At 42.6% G+C, this 24,258-nt stretch overlaps 1 protein-coding gene across 1 annotated transcript in view; it reads right to left on the reverse strand.

Moving 5' to 3' along the window:
• The window catches only part of PGBD5 (piggyBac transposable element derived 5), a 73,381-nt gene that overhangs the window by 9,150 nt on the left and 39,973 nt on the right, over window positions 1-24,258 (reverse strand). The window contains exons 4-6 of the mRNA XM_042796032.1: window positions 12,755-12,935; window positions 5,777-5,974; window positions 121-226 (exon numbers count right to left, since the gene is read on the reverse strand). Coding sequence (XP_042651966.1) covers window positions 121-226; window positions 5,777-5,974; window positions 12,755-12,935 — 485 coding nt within the window. The remainder of the gene's footprint in view (window positions 1-120; window positions 227-5,776; window positions 5,975-12,754; window positions 12,936-24,258) is intronic.

Here is a 24,258-nt window from a genome sequence, read left to right on the forward strand (position 1 = left end):
AATTCTGTGAAAGCAGGATTGGGCCCTCAGTTACAGCTCAACATGGAGAACTCAAACACTGCTGCAACACAGAAGGAATGAAAGAAATACACACTCACACACACACATATTCTTACTTACTTGCTGTATTTGTCGTCGTATTTGCAGATATAGCTAAGGTGAGCAGCAAAGGCTTCAACTGCCAACGGGCATGGAATTTCTCCGCTTTTTCTCTTAATTATAACTCCTGCATCAATTAGAAACATCACAGTTTTAAATCCACGTCATATGTATAGCAACTAAAAGATATGGTTTTTATATATGGTTTATTATAAAATAAACCTTATTGACAGTTTCTGTCCTAAAACTGGGAAGTTATCTGGAACAGAGATGCTAATTTGATTTTTTTCATTGATCTAACATTGAATGAGTGGAAGGGGAAGAGGAGGGATCATTTTTCAGTTGGAAATGAAAAGGTGTTAAACACAAACACTTTTACCGTACGTTCAGAAAAAAATGGCAATTGCCATAGTCCCACGGTAGCCCCCTACAGACAGTGTATCTCCTCTGTTGGTTCACAATGAGTTGTGGTCACCTCTAAAGCTACAACTTGCTATTTTATGCTTTGAGTTCTGAAGGTCCCGAACAAGTCCTTTGAAATTAAATCCTTTGTTTATCTCCACCCATGCGGACCAAGAGCAACAGTACACCTGCAACTACCTACCAACCCTTCTCTGCATGGACAAAGATGCCGTGCCTAAGGCAGGCTACTCCAAGAACAGGCCCCGTTCCCTCACACGGTGCATCTTTGTTTTGGCCTGCTCCAACACTACAACAGTATTTACGAGTCCGATGCTCTCCCAAGAAACTCCCTTAGCTCTTCTCTGATTTATTGCTCCTGACCTCCACATTTTCCGTATCGGGGGGAAGCTCCTTGTAGGAGGGAAGGAGTAAACCAAATTTAGAGTATAAGGGTCTGTTCCCCTAATTTTGACTTTATGTCCCCACAGGCTTTGATGGTCAGCTTTCCAGGGTATGGTTCACCCTTTGCCAATGTCTGTGGCACACCGGCTAGTGAGGATCCCTACTCTCTCCCAGGCACAACACTATTTTTCTCCAGGCTTAGAGAAACACAGGCTTGGTCGCATCCTTTCTCAGCATTGTTTCAGTACAGGTACAATTCTGGGCTTTCTCATTTCTGAAGCCTTCAAACTCTCATTGCCTTCCTTCTACCAACATTTCTACAACCATCCCTAAAATGCTCCTCACGTTTTGATTACAGACTTGACCATCTCATTCCTTCAGCTGGAAGTCTCATTCCATCCATTATCCCTGTCAAGCCCCCTGTGCTGTCCTAGCTGGAAGGCTCTATTTTGAAGCAAGACTTATGACACATACTAAATGTCATATTACAGCTGAGCCATGCAGCAATTTATTTAGGGCCTTTAAAGTAGGATTTTTCAAGAGTCCAAAATGATACCACCTCTAAATTGTTCAATACACCCTCCTTTTACCTCTGCTTCCCCAAGCTGGATGTAAACATAGCCCAAGTGGAACGAAAAAACCCCAACCAAATAAATAAATCTTTCATTACATTCACATCCTTATTACGGTGCTTTTTTGATCCTTTTAATGAGTTCTACAAAAATCTTGCCAGCATGAGCTAAAAAAGGCTGATATACCACCAGCCTGCTGCATCAGTGCTGCAAAATCACTTACCATCCCACCTGGGTAGGTCAGGAAAAGGTAAGTATGTTCCTGGTGCCTGCATTTGACAACAAACCCCCCCTCTTTCTCCTCTTGTTCTCATCTCTTCTCTTTGGAGGATTTATATTTTCTTTGCAATTTGCTTTGTATTCACAATCCATTACAAAATGCATTGCAGTAGCAGCTATGTGAGCACCATATACTCCCTCTCACTTTCTATTATATTCCATGTAACATTCGTCTGTTTTGAGAATATAAATAGCTTTACAGGCACATTATTTTTGTAGCCTCTCCTAGGCTTGTTTCGTAGCCATAGGCCATCTCTCCAGGGAAGACAACTGCCAGAGCTGGTTTGTTCCTAGCTGGAGCAGCAGTCCCAAGCCAGCTGACTCACGGACACGGCTGATGAGCCATTTCCCCTCCTGGTCCTCCCCCAGCATCGCTGCGCTCCCGTCCCTGGCAGCGCTGCAGCCACGGCCCACCCTTGCCTGTGTGCTGGAAGGGGGGCTGGCTGCCACCCTCCATGCCACCACCGTGGACAGGCATCAGCTTTTAGGTTTGGGTTTGTGGTTTTTTTTTTATTTTTTTTTTTTGTCCAAGTTTTTAAGCTGTATGTTCGGCAAGCAAAGCTTGGGAAATACCACCCCAAATGAAACAAGCAGAAAGTTAAAGGTACACATATGTTTGTTTCCTCAAAACACTTATTCTAAGCCAATATGTGACTTTAGGAGCTAGTGTTTTTTTAAAAAACAAAGGCTCAGTAATATTATCACTTGCATCCACCTTGCCCAACACTGAGACTGCTTCATGTTCCAAGTGGTGCATGGCTTTTTATTAGGACTTAGATTAGTTACAGTTCTTTATTAGAATTGCAGACAGTCAGCGTTGTACAAGGTCTAATGTTCAAGGTCTTCCCATCAGAGTCCTCCAGCCCCATCCCCGCTCTCGTCGTACTTGGACACAACCCCCTGAATGTAGTCTCACAAAGAATACATGGAAGTTTAAAGTTAAAACCCTAAGCTTCCCTGTCCTGAAACATACCTTTTTAACATTATGCTTCTTTCCCCACACCTTCCAATTCTGGCCCAATCTCACAAGCTGACTTTTTCAAATTGTCACCAGACACTCCTCTCTCCAGCTTCTCCTGGGCTAAGAACCACACAGGGACTTATATGATTGCTTGATACAACTGCAATGTCTCCACAACATCTCCCATCTTCTCATAAGTCACTTGTGAGATGACAACACACTATTTGAAGCTCTGTAGTCCTTGTGTATGTGGCCCAAGCTTTGTTTTCTATCCTTAGCTATTGTCCATTTAGCTTTTAAGTAGAGGTTGTTGGTGAAGAGCAGCTATGAAAGCTGTTCTCAGAAAGAAGCTACTTCTTAAAAAGGTCTTGGGTTCAAAAAGTTTTTGCTAAAGATGTCATTCTGGTTATCCTGCTGTGCAGCAAGTGAGGTTGCTGTCTGCTCCATCCTGCTTCATATGAAAAATAGAAAAGACTGTAGTTATTTCTAGAACACAGTAGTGGAGATGTTGGAAAAGTGGGCACCAGATTTAGAGTGGAAAAACAAAAATGCAGCCTTGTCCCACAGATGGGGAGGTTTGGGCCAGCACATACATCACCTGCTTTAGAATAAGGGTAACTTTTTACTCTCTAGGGGTTCCAATCTCTTTTAGCTTCTTAGTTCTTCTGTAATACAGGCACAGGGAAAAATTAAACTCAAGTTAAAGCTTAAGGGAAATTAAAAACCCCACTGAATTTTGTTCTAGGCAGAAACTTCATAATTGATAGCAGAGTAAGCAGGACATTTTTGCAAGACTAAAGGAATAAGACTCATCCCTTAGCGTGTGAGATGATGTATTATGACACGTTGGTTCAAAACATGAATAATAAATAACCTGCTGTGTCTAAGAATAGTATTCATAGATCAGCTCCGACAAGGGTACTGCCCTCCTGGTGCCTCTGGCTTGGGTGAGATTTGCATTCTGAGTACAGGCAAGATTTACCTTCTTGAATTTCCTTTAAATTGCAATACATAGCTCATTATTAGCTACACCACCTCTTATTCTCATCCTAAGTTTTGATCATCGCTCGACTTCTGTTTTTAAAGTTTTCTCTTCACGGCCTCCTCCACCCCTGTCAACATTTATGCTCAATCAAGTGCAAACACACACCACGCACTGTCAGGTGATCCCACTGGCACCAGTCTCTGTCCAGCTACCCTGCACGGGTTTCATTCCCCTTTGTCTTTACCTCCTCTCCCATCTAACACACATGCTCAGCAGGTCTGTGCTACAGGCTTGACTCAAGGAGTATAGATTCCTCATCTTCCTCTTCTATATTTACATGCCTTAGAGAAGACTTTGGTGGTCCAGCTTCAAGTTGGTTTAAACTAACTTTGCGGCACTGAGTTTGGAAATGCCAAACTAGAGGCAGGCAATCTGGTCTCCTGTCTTCCTACTGAGTCTCCATCTGTTCCCAGCTCTCCACCACAGACTCTCTTCCCTCCAGCATCACTCTAAAAAGCCAGCCTCTGTTTTCTGCTCTGATTCACTGTGAACTATGTGAACTGTCCCAGCCAGCATTTGGAGAGCAATGTGTTGGGCAGGTCTTGCCCATCACACACAGAGGTCCTAATCAGTGGATGTTGAACTACCTCACACATGCAACCTACAATCCCATCTGTGCCAGAACAGACCCAAGGTCAACCACAAGCACAACAGCTCACGCCTCCACGTGCTGCCTGGAAAGGATGCTGCTTTTGCTCCCTCTTTTTAACAGGGCGGTTAACACTGACATTTACAAGTAGAGTATTTTTACAGTAATATTTATGAATTATAACCAAATGCTCTGTGCTAGCCTATAAAAAACAGGTGACATGTAGTGATAACTCTTGTCTCATTAGTGCATCTGAATAATCTAAATCCAGCACAGAGCACAAGGGAAACAGCATAAATCCTGTTGGTGAACACCACTCATGGTGAACAACGCTGCTCTGGAGATTGGCTTCAGCAGGGTCCCCAAAGTGCCATGTTTCCTTCATGTACATATTTTCAGCATTTGTGCTCAGACATGAGTCCAGCAGAGTCACCAAGTCCTTGTTCTGCTGGGGTGCCCAGCAAAATTCCTCAGGATCAGTCACACTTTGCTATGGTAATGAGTCTTCTTGCAAGGCACTGAATGACACACTAAATCAACTTCTCAGCTTACCATACAGTAATTCAAGGCCTTAACTTTGCTCCTCTAACCTGTACACACATGTGAGAGTCACTCGGGATTCAGAACGTGAGTGTACAAGATGCCTTTGAATCAGTGGCTTTACATTTAAAGGTTTAGGTTATTCTTATTTCTCTCAGGCAGTTATACATAAATCTGAATAATAAAAATGAAAAGAAACTGAAACAATATTTTCACTGAAAGACAAATTTCAAAGAGCTACCTAATCATATTGCATATTACAGAAGTTTCCAAACCTTTTTAAAACCATCTGTGTACTTTTGAAACGGAAAAGATTTCAGTATCAAGAAGCTCTTTGCAATTATTTGAACTATGCTAGTTATCTGTTTTGGTTTCTTTTCCTCAACTGCTAAAATCAATTTAACATACAACAGGAAGCCTTAATCATATCTACTTTTGGCAAAAAGACATTTGCTTGTGACTAAGTTTTTATTGGATAAATTAATGGTAGGATTTTCTCCGAGTTCTAAATACCTCGTGATATTTATTAATTTTTTCTGTAGCAGCAGTCCTACAAGGTGCTTCGCAAATGGGGCTAGTATAGTGTTGTACAACAACCATCTTTCCTTCTCTGACCATCAGTAAAGATAGATTTTATACCTAAAAGGACACTGCCTCCACCATCTCAGGCAAAGAAGGCTGCATTAGCAGTAGGCTTTTAACCTTTGTATAGGAAAAATGAATAGCTGTAGGAGGACACAAAAGGAAGTAATCACTACTGCTACTGTTTATCTAGGATATTATGATCAACCTCTTTGTTCAGGCTTATTATCAAACTCAGTGAGTCATTTTGCCTTGTCACATAAAGCATGTGCACTTTCGAGACGAGCAGTAGGAATATTGCTTACCTTGTTGAACCGGTGAATAGGCGTTGGTCAGAAAACGAAAGTGCCCTTTATTGTACCAGCAGATCAAGGACATGTTTCCCTTCATTCTTATTCTGTACTGTCCTCTGGACTGGGGTGTTTCCGGATTGTTTAGCATGGATGGAGGTAGGCCTGTGCAGTCACTCTTCCTGGTGCTCAGCAACCCACAGCAGTAAATCTCTGCATGTGAACAAAACCATTCCTTATCAGCAAGCCATTGCATGGACCCAAAAAGCAAGAGCAGTGGAGCAAGTCTGAATGGCTGGACTAGAGAAAAAGCTTGTCCTATGACTTTCTAATCCAACAAATATGTTAGCCAACTGGCCCTCTCCTGTAATACCAAAGGTTTGAGTCCTACATCAATGTCTCTGGAAACTGAGACAAGGACAGAAAGCCTGCTCTCTTGATGAAATGTATTGACATCTCCCGCACAGTCATTATGAAATGACAAGGAGAAGAATTCAGGTTATCTTCCCAACGATAACATCTATAATGTGTGTAATAGTCTTCACAACATGTTTAAAATTGGACTGAAAAAAACCCCAATGGTGATATGCATTATGGAACAAATCAGAATTTATGATCCAACAGAGTCTTTGATGTTTAACTAAGAGAATAAATTGTGGAAGGAGCAGGGAAGTAGGGAAAGCTATAGCATCTTAGATGTTAACTGAAATAAATTCTCCTACATGACTCCCATGATGCTTTTAATCACAATATACATAGCTGAAAAACTTTGATTTAATCTACTGCTTCACCCTGCTGCCCAGTTCTTGATTTTCAGCTCACTACATCTTGCACCTGCATCATGTGGGTTAAGGAAATGCTGCTTCAGCAATAAAGAACCACTGGTTGATTTAAAAAATGCACGTGCCAGAAGGATGGAGAAGATGGAAATACACGTTCAATGAAAATGGATTTTAGGGAAAGGAGATAAATCAAATAGTGCCCTAGCTGAGTGAGCACTCATCTTGTCCTGCACAGACATCAGAGGCTCCCCAGGCAACGTATTCTGCTGTTCACAGCTTCTTGGACTTTTCATATGTGGAAGAGGCAATGAATCTAACACCACAAAACACATCTCAGTGCAGCCAGGTGGGCACAAACAAGATTTGGAGACAACATTAATAATGACAATGCTTGAGTTTGTCATTAAGCTGCGAAATAATAACGACCTGTTTCTGTTAGTCCAAGAGAAGCAGATCGTCTTGATCAAATTAATTGAACTCAAGGAAATCTTGGATGGAAATTTCCTTGGTCTCCCTAGGTTTTGTGTTAACCCACCTGAGTGGAAAAAAAACAATGGGCATGAAAGCAGGTGACATCTGTGCACATCTTTCATATGGCAGAGGAGGCTTGTGGTCGTTTAAAGCTCAACTATCAGCTAAATCTGCTTGATTAAATTTTTCATCATGCTCAATTTTGCACATTGGTTAACTGGATATCCTTACAAGGTAAACATTAAGTCAGCCTACTGTGTCTGGCTTCCCTGAGCATGTTATCTCTGGTTCTTGGGTTTCCATTTGTGTGGCTCTTCCGCCTCTGTCTTTCTGGAATGACCTAAACTCTTGAGTGCAAGTGCAGCCTTTGTCCTTGGTTCATATAGTGCCTGGCATGCTGAGCATCCCTGCAACAGCTCACAGATACTACAGGAATACTAATTTCTCATGAAATGGTCCAGTTGCTGTGGGCAGGTCTACAAGGAGCTAAGGTTCTTCCATCAGAAATTTAAGACACTCATATCAGGTCAACCAACACAGACATGGGGCAACTTCATTCTGAAGGAGGAAATCTATTGGTTGTTTCTAATGAATCAGTCCTTGGAAATTCCTAAGTTCCCTCCAGGAAAGACAATGCAAAAAGCCTGATGGCAACAGGCTTACAATCAAGATAGGAGGAACTGCACCTCCAGTGGAAGGCTTCTTTAAATTTCTTGTCTTCCTAAGAGGTACATAAACAGTGTAGGTCACGTACCTGCAAACTTTGGCATTAACACAGCAAACTTTTATAAAGCTTCCTTCTAGCCAGCACTAAGATCTTCCTGCTCTGATAACAAGCAAGCCTGAGAAGAATTTCCTTAGCTGCCTAAAGTTTATGACTCACTGAAGGGTGATACTGACTCTCTCCAGGAGACTGCAATGGTATAAAACTAAGTGAATAACTACATTATTGTGCTAGAGCTTCAAAATAGCAACAGCCATCTCTAAGATCCCGTAATAATTAATTGTAGCCTTGCCTTTAGCTCAGGCAATAAGCCTGCAGAAAACTTCCAGCAGATGTTTCACTCCTCATCCAGAATAATGGGAACCATTCCTCTCTGAGGAACATACTGTGTAACTTTCCTGCTGTATAACCTAGAAAAGTGCAGCACTTCTGCACATTTACTAGCATCTCTCACCATGGATGACACCCTTAATCTCTAGAGTTTTTTAAAACCACCCAGTTACTATAGCAATAGAAGCAATAAAAATTATGCCCATCTGGCTCAATGAAGTTTTTGTGTGTAATTAAATCAGAATCACAACAGGCGTTTGCCAGATACACAGGAGTCAGTGGAGACAGGTTGTCCTCCTCTGGTCTTCTTAAATTGTAACCTCAATACAAATGCATACACCTGAACTAGCTTACCAAAGATGAAGAAATGTGGTATGGTCACCCAAGATTAATTCCCAGGGTCTCCAGACCCTGGAGAGCTTGTGCTGAAGCCTGTTTCGCCACTTCTTCATTAGTACCGTTTGCAAAGGCAACCAGGCTTGAGCAAGTTCAGGCAAAAATACACATTCTGTCGTTATTTGTCCTGCATACAACGTTGGGTCAAGTCAGAGCTAGGGCAACTGGGGGGCCTGTTCCGGGAAGAAAATGAGAGCTTGATTTAGTCCATGTGCTGGAGTTGCAGGATCTTGCAAAGCTTGTGGGAGGTGCCACGGTTGCACAGGCTGGCAACTCCTGCAGCTTTGCCAACCCCAGCTGCTCTGTGGGCAGAGCCAGCTGCTTCTGCTGGTTCAGGAAATGCAAGAGGGACTTTTGGGGATCATATGTTTAAGGGAAGCATGGGACACAGGGCTTTAGGAGGTGCTGTACTTTGCAATGGACAAAACTAATGCTTAGAGGGGGTAAAAAAGTGATGTGCACTATCAATGAGTGTCACAGCAGATAACAATGACAGCTATCTGCTCACAGAACAGAGAATCTGGGTCATTTCAGTGCAGGTTTCCAGTTCTATTTAGAGGCCAGAGAAAGAAATGCTTTGTATGTCCCCTGAAAAATAAAAATGAGGTCTATTCAGGTTTTTTATTTTGAAAAATATCAAAGTACCCTCCCTTATTTTCTGAAGTTTTCTCAGCTCTTGGAATCTTCACAGATCTTAGAATTATGTTCACCAACATCCCCTTCTATTACTAGGCACGTATTCTCTACTGTGGGACAGTGAAGGTGCTACACAGCAGGCTTTCAATAAAGAACACTGTGGTTTTTGCAGTAATGCATGTGTGGGTTAGGGAAAGCAAATGATAGTTAAGATTCCACAAAAGTCTTCATAGGATCACAGGATCCTATGGATTAAAGGATAATTCAGGTTGGAAGGCAACTCTAGTCCTATCCCCTGCTCAGAGCAAGGTCAGCTCTGAGGTCAGACAGCACTGCTCAGGGGTTTATCTTGTCTGGTCTTGAAAGGACAAGGTAAAGGACAGAGACTGCACGACCTGTCTGGGCATCCTGCTCCACTGCCCTCGGGAAAAATCTTGCATCTAGTTTGAACTACTTCTTTTGTTTCAGCTTACATCCGTTGTTTTTCATCCTTCCATGATGCATCACCGTGAAGAGCCAGCTCCATTCTCTTGATGACCTCCTCAGGGTAGCATAAGGCTGCTGTTGGGTCACCCCAAAGCCTTCTCTTCTCAGGCTGAACAAGCACAGTTACATCCCCGTAGCAGAGCATGTGGTCCAGCCCCTGGTCAGGCTGGTGGCCCTCTGCCAAACTTACTCCAGCTTATCAATGCCTTTCCTCTATTGGCAGGTGAGTTGTGCAAAACCGTGCCAAGTAGGAGGCAATAATCACCCTCCTTGATCTACAGGCTACACTCCTGTTAACACAGCCCAGGGTAGTCTGCACCATCGTGGCTGCCAGGGCACGCTGCTGACTCATGTTCAACTTGTTGGCTACCAAGACCCCAGGTTCTTTTCATCAAGAATTTTGAGAGGAACTAATACCTTCTTAGTTGGTGCCTCTTCCTAGATTTTCCAGAATTCCCTTTAGTTCTATTAAGCGTCAGTTTAGGTTCCCAAAAAGTTTATAGCTTCTAACCATTAGTTTATTTAAATGTCCCCCCTATTTCTCTGTTGATAGCCACAAAAGAAAACCAAACAACATAAAGCAGTTAAGATCAATATCAATTTCTTTTGGTTTTCAGTTCTCACTGGGATTTTTCTACTGCTGATCCTGCTCTAGCCCATAAACTAAATTTTCTTGAACAAGAAAAGTAAATTTGTCAGTTTAAGAATAGGTCTTGAACTGTCATGAGCAGCTCAGCATAGATGCTCTTCAACAGACTCTCGTGACACTTCTTGGTCATGGTGTGGCCCTGTTCAGATTTAGCTGGGTAAGCCACATACCAAAAAAAGCATTAAGGTCATTGCTGAGGGTGACTGTGTGATACATTAGGAGAGATCGCTCTGCTGAGTGCAGGCTTCTCTGCCTGCCTCTCTGCAAGTGTACTGCCAGTGCAGCAGGATTCCAGCAGGTGCTGGCAATACATTAGCTGCTTTGCAGTAGAGTCAGTAAACACCACTTCCTCCAGGGCTCTTACTGACTTCACCGCTGCTTGACATCCCTAGCATCTAATCTCTCCCAGTGTCTCACAGTCCTTCCAGTGCAACAACCCCCTGAAAAACCTCAGAGTTAGACCTTAGTAACTCATGGCAAATGCAGACAAACCCATGGCCTTATTAAACAGAAACACTTTTATGGTCTCCCCATGATCTCCTTTATACACAAGTGCCACGCTATTCTGCAAAGCCAATAAACCTGCTACCTCAGTGTCTGACACCCACCCGCTCCATAGCTTCACCTCTACGCAAGGTGATAGAGTGTACCAAATCAGAAATTTAATTTTGGAAGCAGCTGTCAAATATCATTAAAAGTCTCATGAAGCCATATAACGAATCATGAACCAAACTGAAATCTCAGCATAGGATTAGCATATTTGATCAGTTAGTAAGTCAAAATACATGCTTTAAAAAGACATTACTGAATTTTCTACCTGCTAGAAACTGTTAATTTGAATGATCTGTTCAGTGTAAAGGACATGAATAATTCACTCCTGTGAACAATTTGAATTATCTGTAAGTAATAAACACTCATCTGGTTTAGCAGCGTCTTTTTCACCAGGGTTCTGGACTAACTGGGTCATGCCATATTGTCTTTATCCTTCCCTAGCTGAGCATAAAGGGTGCGACTCAGCAGTCAAGTTTTTGTCTGTCAGTCTTTACATTTAAACCTGACACATCTCAGGGACTAGGAGTATGTTATCATCTGACATCTCTGGGACTAGGGGTGTTATCCTCTACATTTTTTTGAACGCACATTTTGCATCATTGCTTTGGTAATCTTAACAATGTAATGCTTATAATCGGCTGTGAAAACAGTAATTTACTAAAAAAGAGTTTCCTCTGGTGCACTATAAATATGCTTGACTTCTTTCCCATTTGGCTGTTTCAGCATTTGGGAAACCATGACTGTTTTGTGAGAATATGGTGGTATTCCACCGTACTCTGTGACCTTCCAGCTTACCCAAAATAATGTAGGAGCTAGGTCCTGCATGGAGCTCAGAGATAGCCCTCAGTACTGGTGCAACCTGAAGTGCTCAACTATAGCACTGGTGCAGCTCACTGATGTTCTCATTTTAAACAAGAATCAAGATATTGTCTCAATTCCCAGTCTTTCCCCCTGCTTTCAGCCACATTTCATTAATTATCATGACCCAGGTGGATTTAATTTTCTGCAGTGGAAAACATGACAAAAGCAAAACTGTTGACAGCGGTGTGTTGAAAAGGGAAATGGACCTATAGCCTGCTCCTACATGATTCATAATGGCAACCTCCAGCCTTACTGCTGCAAAGGATCTACTGTATGGACCACACTGACTGAAGAACAACCCGAGTTACATTGAGGTGACTTATAAATGACTGTCAAGAGTGCATGAGCCTGTAATTTAAAGGGAGTCACAAGTCCTCAGCATTTCTGAAAGCAAAGTAACACGTGGCTTTCCTACACCCAAGGTGAGGGGGCATTTTACAGGGAGGATGTCCTGGGATTACTCTCTGTACTAGCAGGAAACTGCCTGGGAGAGCCACACTGCTATATCGATGAACATTCTGCTGGCAAGTGTGCTTTTGTAGAGTTTATTATGCTTTCAAAACTAAAACCTGTCCTACCACGGCATGTTTATACATTCAAAAAAGTGAACCATGCTAGGGCTTTTGCAATGGCATAAAATGTCATATAGAGAAGTCACATCTTTAACAGATATTAAACCACCAAGGACTTCTAAGACACATCCTTTAAGGATTCATCCCATCGCTAGTCTTTCACAATGGAAACAGAAAAATCACAGGCAGTGAGGAAATATCTTAAGAAGTTCCCCAGGCCATATAGGAGATTAGACGTTACATTTCTAATGCAAAGAACAAAAGCAATGGCTTTAAATACCCTTATTAAAAATGGTTTTACATCCTTGTTTTGAACTTTAAAAATATTTAAAGAGCAAGATTTAAAGAGCAACTTAGAAAGTCCTCTGCATAGTACCTTTTAATGAATGCAGTCTTCTCTTAGAGATGACCAACTTATCTATACAAGGAACTGAAATCTCAGTGAAGCCTTTTGGGAGTTTTTTTTTTAAGTCAGTGGCAGGAAGGCCCTTAGGTCTGTCATCATAAAAACCCAGTGAGTCACCAAATACACACCTTGCTTCTCAAATTCTTCAAAGAGATTCAGGCTGGTAATGCTTGGGCCAGTGAAGATGATGTAGTTCTTCCCAGAGGCGTTCTGACAAAGGCTTTTGGCCACCATACTGTGGAGCTGTGGTTTGTTCTTCAAAGCATCCAGCCCATCAGCACCACTCCCTTCTTTGAGATGGACGTAAATCTTAAATGAGAAACAGGGAGAAAAGTCAGAAAGTTATGAAGAATCCAGGAGAGAGCAGATATAATTGCTAACATACTTGCTCAACTCAACTGGAGACAAGCTGAGAGTCAAGGCAGCAGATACTTTTAATAAACTGCTAATATCTAAAGCCCCTTTCAAGCGGCTGTTGCTTTAAAACCACCTCAGGTTAGCTGGCACAGCGACTGATAAATACAGCGTCCTTCACCTCAGCTTAAGGGCTTCCTGAGGTTATTGTCGCTGTTGTGTAGTTTGAAGATTGTTTGCCTGGCAGGAAAAGACTGAAGTCATAACTGAGATGGTGCGTTATACTGAATCTGCATAGGCTTTAGTGCTGCCAGCAAAAGGAGAGCATGGGAACTCCAGTTTCAAGAAAGGCCACCACAAGATGACCAGATGGAAATGGCCCATTAGCTTCACTGCAGTAATGTTCAGATTTATTTCTGTTGGCAGCAACCGTTAAGCTGAGACACAAGTGCGTGTGCACCCCCATAAATGAGAGGAGCCAGCAATACACAAACCCAACCAGCCAGAACATCCTCACAGCACTAATTCTTAGATCCTTTACTTAGCTCATGATTTGGAGACACCCCACCGAAACAGGTTGGCCCAGGGAGCACGGTACAGCGCAATATGCTGCTGTTAGTAGGGAAATGCCTGGCTGATTTGCAGCAGGCTGCAGTAGCTTTAGCATGTATCCTGCTACAGTGCAGTCCACATTGCTATGCATTTTAAGGCAGATGTCACCATCATCTGTAGGTGGACATACATGTTTGTGTTAGAGTGCAGGAACATTTATCCCTTAGTAATGTGATTATAATTAACCAAACAGTCCCACCAATCGAAAAAGCACTGAAGCAAAGCTATTGCTTCATTCCTACAAGTGATCCCTCTAGAACAAGAGTCTTCTGCATTGTCATGCAGAGGGAGAAAACACATAACCCTTCCCTTCCACATAAGCCTTCAATTGTATTTCACTGACAGTATTTTACAAGCATAACTTTCACAAAAGTTCCACACCCCTTGAAACCAACTAGGCATCCGACCTTCATCTTGTTCTAAAAGTCAGCAGAAATAACCGGCTGGAAAAAGAAATTAGAAGAAACAGACACTGTGCTCAGTCACTCAAACAATACTCTAACACCATGGAACTTGCAAAGACTTGAAAACACATACAAATGCAAATTTTCTGAAAAGTTTGCCCAGGCCTGCCTTTGTGACTCTGTCTCTGAAATACTCAAATCTTTTAGGAATTCCAGAAAATTTTACTCAGAGAAAGCTGAAACTTGCTTAGTTTTCAGGGGCAGGGAAAAGGAATTTTGCCATGTTTCTTGGAGTGATGTATCCACAGTGAGCTTCTGTTAAACTTGCTTGAGGCCTCAACCATACAGTGTATGCAGCATTGATTTCCTGTATATGCATCTGTTTCTCTTACTAACACACTCCTTCATAAAGCAAAGTTCATTACAGTGCTCAGAGAACAAAAATGCTTGCACATTTGTAGTAATGCTCCCAGTAATTTGTATATCAATGATCTTAGAGGGGAACAAAATTCAATTAAACAGCTTCTCCCTAATTTAGATGGTGTATCTCCTAGCACTGGTATTCTAGACGTATTAATGTAATACTCCCTAGCAATTCATGCATCGTGGAACCTACACCAGAGGACTGTGTTATGTATGAAATCTCTGAGAAATTACACTTAATTTGTATTTTGAAGTAACTGATGTGTTGAAGAACAAAGCTGGTGTAAGGATGAATATACGCTAATTCCAAAAACAAGAATAGCACATACTAAAAGGAAGTCTTAAATATACATTATTTATCTTAAAAAAAAAAAATCCCTTTTTTGATATAAACAGTTTCCAGATGAGGACAAAGGCAGGAATGTTTGTAGACTCACTGATTGCATTCCATTCACTTTTGAAAGCTGTCAAATTTGTGCTTTCCCCAATGCTAAGGCTGAGGACTATCTAATTACAGTAAGTCATTTAGGTTATTAATCAGGGCTCAAGATAGCAGTTTAATAGTAGAATGCATACAAAAGGCAGATTGTTCCAAATTTACAGCAAAGGTATATCATGATTCTTGGCATCGAAATTAAGATTAGGTTACTAGCTTGTCAGCACAGAGACCACACATCAAGCCCTTAAAATCTACAGACAAGGCACTGGTGACAAAAGATGCAGGCAGATGAGTTTTGACCTTGGATTAGCAGTTGAGCTGAAAACAAAGCAGGAATCTGTAAGTCTAGAAAAGTGTCCTACACTTTCCCTCCCCTACTGCAGTAAATCTTAGCGAACCAAGGGTCTCTCCTGCTCCACACTCAATTCATGTCCCCATAGAGTATCCCCTAAGAGGTAAGACAGTCTGCTGGTGAGCCAGCTGGTCCCTCACTGGTTTGGGTCTGCAAGCAGCTACCTTAAAGCGCATGCCCACCACACAACTATCTACTGAGGTATCACTCTATTCCTACTAGGATGCCACATACTCCACAGATTTTGTTCCCTGTGCACCTGCCACCCTCCCTCTGTACCCCTCTCTATCTTGAGAGTCCTTGTAATGGCCACCTTGTGATTCTCACCCCCCCTTGCTCTGTTCACCTCCCTCAGTGCCCTTTACTCAAACATCCACACCCACTGCTGAACTTTCCCTCCTCCTCCAATGTTAAATATATCCCCTGTTTTTCTCCTTGGGCATTTCCTTGCCTATCCAAGCACACCCATTATTCATGGTGCAATTTTTCTTGTTTTGGAGAAGCATCATTCAAAGCTTTATCATGCTCAGGTCTACACTGGGAAGATGGGTGACGGCAGCATAATGTTGGAAGGCATTAAGGCTGCTGTGAAACAGCAGCTGGGTACAGACAACTGGCAAAGGCATAGCTTCAAATATCTTTGCAAGTGCCTAGGATCCCATATGGCCTTATTTTCTCTCTCTCTATCTTCTCACCCAGCTTATTTCATTCTACCTCAAATCATTAAGATCCTGTCTACTGAAGTCTGCAGCATTCCCTCCCATTCTGTACCGCATTAGGAGTGGTATTTGTTAGCAGTCTGCAGAAAAAGCACAGAATTGCCAGAAACTGGCTGCAAGACCTTCACAGGCACAGTCAGAAGCTGCTCCCCCAAAATGGTTATTAAACCATTCACCAGAGCTTATGGTTTGCCCTGTGACAGCATTAGAGCTTTGTGCCCTTTCCACGTGCTCCAACAGCAAAACGTCGACAGATGTACCGGCTCGACAACTGCTGCTGGACCAGAGATGGAGGTGTTGGCAGCAACATCCTCTGCTTCTGCAGGTGACGGTCAAGCAATGATTCTGGAATATCTGCAGAGATCACTTTTACTGTGTATCTTTTTTCTAGTGGCTACTGATCTATTCAATCTACAGCACCAAATGGGGTAACTTCTATAGATGTGACGCCATCTGTCTTAGGAGACAACTACAGGCTAAAGCTTTTTATCCTGCAGTGTTGGAATAGAAATGGATCTTTCTCTAGTCATCACTCAATTATTTATTTCTTATAGCTACACATACAATTTTGCCATCCCTCTATGTACTGCAGCCCTACTGCAGCAGATGCTTTCAATTCAACATGTTTTAATCCCATGTGCACAATAGCAGCATTCTCTTCTCACACGATTTAACTCATCCCTCAAAGCCTCCTCTCTTCTGCCTTCAGTTTCCATGCAGCATCCTAACAGTCTCTTCTCTTGAAAAGCCTGACAGTAAGAAAAGACCTTGGCTCATCTATCCTTCCACCTACAACTGCTTCTGCCTCCTCCCATCACAAACACAAAAGTAGGTATCAATCGATATACCTGAATGCCTGAGCGACAGGGTATGGGTGAAGACTGTGCTGAGCTCTTCCAAAACAAGAAAAACAGTGCAGACTGTTCTGGAAAGACCATTTGCCTACACAGAGGAAATCAGAAAAGACATCACATTTCTGAGCAGGAGATTTCATATGCTGACAGATGAGAGGCAAGTCAATCACCTGACATTCAGAAACTCAAACCAAGTTATGTTCAGCTACAGAGACAGACTGCTAGAGAGAGTGCTATCAGAGGAAGAAAGATCTCAGAGTAGACATCTGTGCTACAAGCCAACAGGAATTTCTTTGCTCTGTGCTAGCAATTTACTCTATGGAAAATTCATGTGGAAGGTTCGTAAGGTCTCACTAGAAACTGGGTGGAAAAATGAGCACTTAGGAACAAAAGCTGCATTTGAACTGCATATTTAAGAGTGCCCTAGAAACTAAAATATTGGTGATTCTGCTCATATTCAAAACTCAGATAGCAAATTGAAAGCACTTGCAAATAGCACATCCCAAATACTCCACATTCATACATAATTGAAGCACCCCACGGTACAATTCTCAAATGAAATAGATGTCATTTGGAAGAAAAGAAAGGGCAGGGGTATTAATAACAAGAGGAAGATTTTGAAGGCTACATTGTGCAAAATATCTCACAAAGGGCAGACCCTAAACAACCACAAAGTATTAGCCAAGTGTTTAGATGACACAGTTATAAAAGCAAGAGATCAAAGAATAGTACTGTCATACTTTTTGGATGCTACATAGTTAGAGAAAAAATAACTTCATTTTTCTATAGACTTCACAGTCAAATACTCAACTGCTCATTCCTAACACCAACCTCTAGATCCTGTCTCACTCTTCCTCTCTCATCCTAAAACTCATCTCTAACTGCTACCATTACCGTCACCGTTGGGAGATCCTCCTCTTCAGTCTCACCCCAAACCTTCTGTGGTCCATATTCCCCACCCTTCTTTAATACACTCTTCCCAGCCAGCTCTTAGGTCTAGCTCTTCCTTAGCAGCTGTTGGCACCCCTGATGCTGCTCGTACTGAGAATGGATCTTTTCCTTTGTTTGAGCCTCTCTTCGTTCTCTTCCTACTCCTCTAAACGCCACTTGGGAAATGTATGCAAGGATCACACAGCTTTCCCATTCTGTTCCCAGCTAGCTCTCGGGGTTCCCTACAATGCTCTTTCCTTGGTCTCCCCCTCTTCTCTCCATGCCTCCTATTTTGAATCATTTCAACCTGCATTAACACACAGATCCAACTAACATCTTTGTGCTGAGGACTGGAAATCTCTGTTTTGTCTGCACATTCTTCAAATTTTCTAACAAGATCTTTGAAAGACTGTCAGCAAGATGCTGGTACAGTGGACAATGCAATCCCAATACGGCTTAAAATAAAGCTCTTTGTTTTCCTTCCCATGATACCCTTCCTCCAGGTGATTTATCACGGAGGTCATTCTCGGCAGCTTCTCCCAGGCCAGCCACAATTACAGCAGGCTGATTCATTATCTCAAACACCTCCATGATAAAGCATTTCCAGTTCTTTCAAATAACTAAGAACTGCCTGGGTCTCCTCTCAATTACTGCAATCGTCCTTCTTCCTTCTCACCTTCTTACATGTATCTTGACATCCAGAGAGTGCTTTGCCCCAGAGATCACTTGTTTAACCCTTTGCTTCACCATGTCAGACTTCTGCCAGTTCCCTCTTCTTTGCAGCATCAAATGGAGGCGGGGCTGGAAAATGGAGACAGGCCTTTGCTGTTTAGCCCTCCCTACTGAGTTCTCCCTATAGCTTTTCAGTATACTGATTCCTATCTGTGTTTGCCCAGCGAAGCCAGGCATCCAACCAGTGATACCAAACAAGGCCACGTTTGCTTCCTTTCATGCTGCCCTTCTCCTGCCTGGCTGGAAATCACTGCTAACCTCTGCAAAGCTCTTTCCTTTTGCTCTTCAATACCTTTCATAGCACAGAATCATAGAATCATGGAATAGTTTGAGTTGGAAGGGACCTCTAAAGGTCACCTAGTTAACCCACCCTGCACTGAGCAGGGGTATCTTCAACTAGGTCAAGTTACTCAGAGTCCCATTCAGCCTGACCTTGAATGCTGCCAGGGAGGGGGCATCTGCCACCTCTCTGGGCAAACTCTTCTACTGTTTCACCACCCTCATTGTAAAAACATTTCTTCCTTGTATCTAGTATAAATCTACCCTCTTTTAAGTTGAAAACTATTACCCCTTCTCCTATCACAACAGGCCCTACTAAAAAGTTTGTCCTCATCTTTCCTGTAGGTCCCCTTTAAGTATTGAAAGGCCACAGTAAGGTCTCGTTGGAGCCTCCTCTTCTCTAGGCTGAACCATAGGAGAGTTGTTCTATTCCTCTGATCATCTTCATGGGCTCCTCTGGACCTGCTTGAGCAGGTCTATGTCCTTATACTGGAGGCCACAAAGCTAGACACAGAACTCCAGGTGGGGTCTCACCAGTGCAGAGTAGGAGGGGAGAATCCTTTCCCTTGACCTGCTGGCCATGCTGCTTTTGATGCAGCCCAGGACACGGTTGGCTTTCTGGGCTGCAAGAGCACGTTGCTGGCTCATGTCCAGCTTTTCATCCACCAATACCACCAGGTCCTTCTCCACAGGGCTGCTCTCAATCCCTTCAACCCCCCAGCCAGTATTGACACCTTTCTTAGAAAGGATGCAACCCCCACATCTGCTAATTTATGCACTGGTGCAGCTACCTTCTTAGCGCTGCGTCACCAGGCTCCCTCTGTGTAACTGGCAGCCCAGCTCAGGTCCATGACTGAGGCCTCACTCTGATGCCACACAATTGCACAGCCTTGGCTCAGTTTTCTGAGAAAATTACTGTTGAGCTATGAAAAGGTGTATAAATGAGGATATGTAAGTAAGACAGTATAAATGATGCAAGATAGAAGTAAAAGATATCAGAAGTGCTGTAACTATTGAAGAGACAACATTTAGGTGCTCAAGGGGGAAAATACTTATATAAGAAACTATAAAAGCTTAAGAAAAAAATAGATGGAAATTCAGTAACGACAAGGACCCAGCTCATTTCCAAGGAACAACAAGGCTGATGACCACCTGGCCTGTACAGGCTCACCGGGAGCACAGAGTACGCTGGTGCAGTGTGCTGGTCCCAGCTCCCTGATGTGTGCATTAGCCAGCAAACACTGCTGTATGTGTCCTGCTTGCAGGGTCCCTGGGCAGCCGAAAGGTGCCCGAGCTGAAGTGACTTGCTGTGGGAGGCTTATGCCTCCATCTTGCATTTAGATGTTAAACTTGCTAGGGCAAGGACTGGATTTTTGCTCTGCCCTCAGCACCCAGCACAAAGGGCTGAGATGCATGAGGGGTGCTCCTATGACAAGACTACGAAGTGAGGAAGAGAGAAGGCTTTGGTGCTTGTAGCCTGCTTCTCCAGGCAGAGTTGCACTGAGTGAGAACTGCTGTGGAAAGGAGACAACTGCACATGTAGTTTTATCATCAACTCCAAGCACCACAGATGGGAACTAAAAAAATATCCTTCGTTTCCACATGAAAATAGACACGAGAACTGCATGTAAACTCTAGGAGATATCTTTGCATTAGGTCACATTTAGATGTTTGTTTTTCCCATTCATCTAGAAACACGGTAAGATTGTAAACTCAACAGAAATTAATGGGGCTGGCCCATCACACATCTGCAAAACTACCTTCCCACTTAATACTGGTGAGCAAGAGGATAATTGACTTTTAATTGAGATCTGAGATTCTTAGATGCTGACAATACAGAACTGCATGCATCAAGAAGTCAGACCCTGGTGGGAGCCAGAGGAAGTAAGCAGATAGGATTTTCCAGCCACCAGTGACTGACAAATGAAGGTGATCAGATTTCCTGGGATCCCCTCGCAGCCAAAGCCTGACCTTGAGAACCTCCTCAAAGCAGCTGCTACATCTGTGTGTTCCAGATGCAACTGTTCCAGAAACAGAGAAATTATCAGGGCTCTGTTTAAAGAAACCCAAGGGCTCAGACTGATCTCTAAAAAGAACTTAAACAGGCTGAAACGCCATCACTTCTGAGCAGCTTTATTAAACAAATGCACAGATGGCTAACTCTCCTGCAACTCTGACATTGAAAACAAAATTCATTCCAGGCTTATTTACCCCTCCCTTTCCCAGTGACTGCATGCACTTATGTGGTGTGTTGTGAAATTATAAATTCTTTGGTGCATCATCTCAGTTTTAAGTTCTTACTCTGTAAAATCAACAGGACTATGAAGTATTCAAGCTGACTGTACTTACCTTGTTTGAAATCAAGAATGAACTACAGCATTTACTATAAAAGCACGATGGGGTTTTGCTGCAACTGAGAACTCTGCCACTGATCTGTGGAGTGACCTCAGACATCTCCCTTCACTGAGACTGCTGCTCTTCAGGGAGAGAGCCATTTCTTACACTCTCATGCAGGGGCTACCCTCCAGGCTGCACTCTTTAAATACCACCATAGGTGCAAGTCGCTGATCATTCAGTAACGTGGGAAGACTCAAGCTGGAGACACAGTCCTTTTCCTTAATCTGTTCTGACTCATCACTTCTTCAGGGTAAGCAGTGGAAGGTGGAAACTCAAATTCAGTCACAGTACAAGGATCTAAAGGACTTCATAAATCTGAGCAACATGTTTCACAGGGGTATTAGTGGAAATTAAATGCATTATTGCAAGAAATTTCTGCCAGTAAGTAAAAGCAAGTGCAGGACCCATATAGTTGGGGGCAGGGAGGGGTTGTGGGAAGGGAAGAGTGCACAGAATAGCCTCAGAGCACAAACTTAATCCCAAGGAATAGGAAAGGATACATACATCCATAAAGTCATCTCTTCTCCACTGTGATATCACAGGGGGTTTTAAGCAAATAATTAGGTTGATGAGCCAGTTCCATTACCACTTATTATAGTGATCAATATTGCTTGATGGTCCCTTTGCAGTGCTCTCTACCATCGACATACTGCCTTCCATTTTGTTGACTGATGGCTCTTTGGGTCAGGGACTGCCTTTAGGGTTATGTTTGTGCCATGGGCCTGTGGTTCAGGATAAGGCACTATGGGAATAGTTTGTCCTGCCTGACTCCCTGGGGGGTTCAGTGCATGGTACCAGTTTCCTGTGTCTCCTTCTCCTTCTGTAAAATGACCAGAAAACCTCATCGTGCAGGAGGAGCTATGCAAGGACTAGGCATGACTTAGTAACAGTCGCCCATGACCACGTTCATTCCTTATGAGCCACATAAGAAAAGGAAAGAGAGATCATGATGTGTCCTATGAGGACAAAATAACTAGCATGGATCAGATATTTGGGAACTCTCAGCAGTTTCTGATGAGCTCTACTGCTATATCTAAAATGAAAGAGACTCCTATGAACATCTTTCACAAGCCAGTGTTCCGGATTTTTTGAGAGAAAAAGAAATAAAGACTGACGCAACCAGAGTTTTTATTTAAATAGGATGACTCAGCAAATACTCTAAGAAAGAAAAAAAACACTTCTAAGCTACTGTGATCATTTAAATGGCAATCAAGATATTAAAATATTATTTTGAAAAGTGGTTTAGTGGTAACACACATGTAGGGAAATACATTGGAGGGAAATGAGGAAAGCAAATAGAAGATGGGGCAGAGAGGGACACCTGGGGTCCTGCAAGCTGAGTTTGCTCTTCTCATTGAATTAGAAAGAAAGAAACAAGAAGGCTCAAGCCCTCTCCTGCAGCAGCAGCTGCTGCCACCTTGATGTCCAGTATCAAGGATGGGTGAAAAATGCAACAGTATCAGGGCAGTTTTGCTGCCTACTTTGCCAAAGTCAGCTCTCCTGGAGCCCTTCAAACCCTCTGAAAGGTTCTGTTCATGTTCCCAGTTGCTGTAGACATATATTTACTTTGTTTGAATGACGTGTCCTTCCTGCATGTTCCCACTTGGCCAGCTGACCGTGAAAAGAAACTCAGCAACAAAGCTATTCACTGCAACAAGATGCTTTGCTTGAGAAATTCCGAAGCAGAGATACAATCTGAAACTGTGCATCCATCTTAAAACAGAGACTTAACTGTCAGGGTGGAGTCAGGTTATCTGTATTACAGAAGACAGAAAAGCAGTCTCCTATATATACATTATTTATATTACGCATATATAAGCCTATGCACCCTCTTATATCCATAAGCAGTATTTGGTTTCTATGTCACTTCTGTTCCATGAATGGCTTATTGGGCTGGATTTTTAACTAAAAGCCATTTGCTTAAAAAAGCAAATGCCCAGCCATCAAACACAAATATTTACTCACAACCCCCCCCAAAAATTTATTCGGTTTTGTTCATGAGAACAAGCAGACAGAGAAATCCAGGGAGTCAAACAGCTATAACTCCTAACATTAACAACTGCCCTGTGAGCTGACAACCAGCACAGAGTAGCTCAGCATGTGGCTTCAAAACACTGACACCAATTTTACAACAGGAAAACAAACCAACCAACCCTTTTTATCATAGGAAAAGCAGATCACTGGGGAAACTCTGATGTCCTCAAATGGATATTTTTTTAACATCAGGTTCATCATTCAGGTTTAGAGGACCTTGTTTTTGACCAGGAGCATCACAGACCTCCTGAGGTTCCTCGAATTCCTGAGAACCAGTCATATGTAGCTCACTTCCCTCTTCTGTCTGGGCTGCCTCACCTTTTTACAGATATTCAGACTTTTGAAACTGAATTAGCCTGATTTATGAAGTGTTTATAGTCATATTTAATCTGGAATAAAATGACCTCGATGTCATAATGCGGAAACAATGAGGGAGGGATTTCATCCAGGCAGTATTACAGAATTTCTACCTATTTCCAAGTGGGTGCTATAAGGTTTTTCTGACAGAAGACAGGTGGTAGACCAGTCAGTCCTTAACTATCAGGCAACAAGTCTTTCCTTCACAATGGCAATTTCACAAGAGATGGAGGGGAAGGTATGCACATAAAGAGGGAAAACATTGGATTTTCTTTTTGTTTAGATCAATTCTCTCCATACATTAAACACAGGAAAAAAACACACCTCTGTTTTAATACAGTAAATAAGCCAAACAACCACCAAATAAGAGCTTTGGATTCTGCAAGATCCCTCATAAGTGTAACATAACTGAATGTCGTATTTCAAGCACACCATAGTTGAAGATCCCCATCCTCCCCAGACTAGGTTTTTGCATTTTAGCATTAATGTTCATGTTCCTCTATATTCCTTTTCACCGTTCCCTAAGGTCCCTCTCACCCAATCAGTTTAGCATGATGATAATTACAGCCAAGTCATAGAATGAAAACAGAACGCGACTGGTAAGATGATCCTGGACATCATCCGGATGCAAGTGAAGCATGAGTATCTAATTCATTAAGGGAGCAGGAGGATTAGGGTGGTGCTGAGCATCTATTATGTTTAATTTGACATTCCATTAATTTACTCTCTCAATGGACAGGATGGGA

The sequence above is a fragment of the Tyto alba genome, unplaced genomic scaffold (assembly GCF_018691265.1).
Source record: "Tyto alba isolate M040663 unplaced genomic scaffold, T.alba_DEE_v4.0 Super-Scaffold_22, whole genome shotgun sequence".
NCBI classification, from domain to species: Eukaryota; Metazoa; Chordata; class Aves; order Strigiformes; family Tytonidae; genus Tyto; species Tyto alba.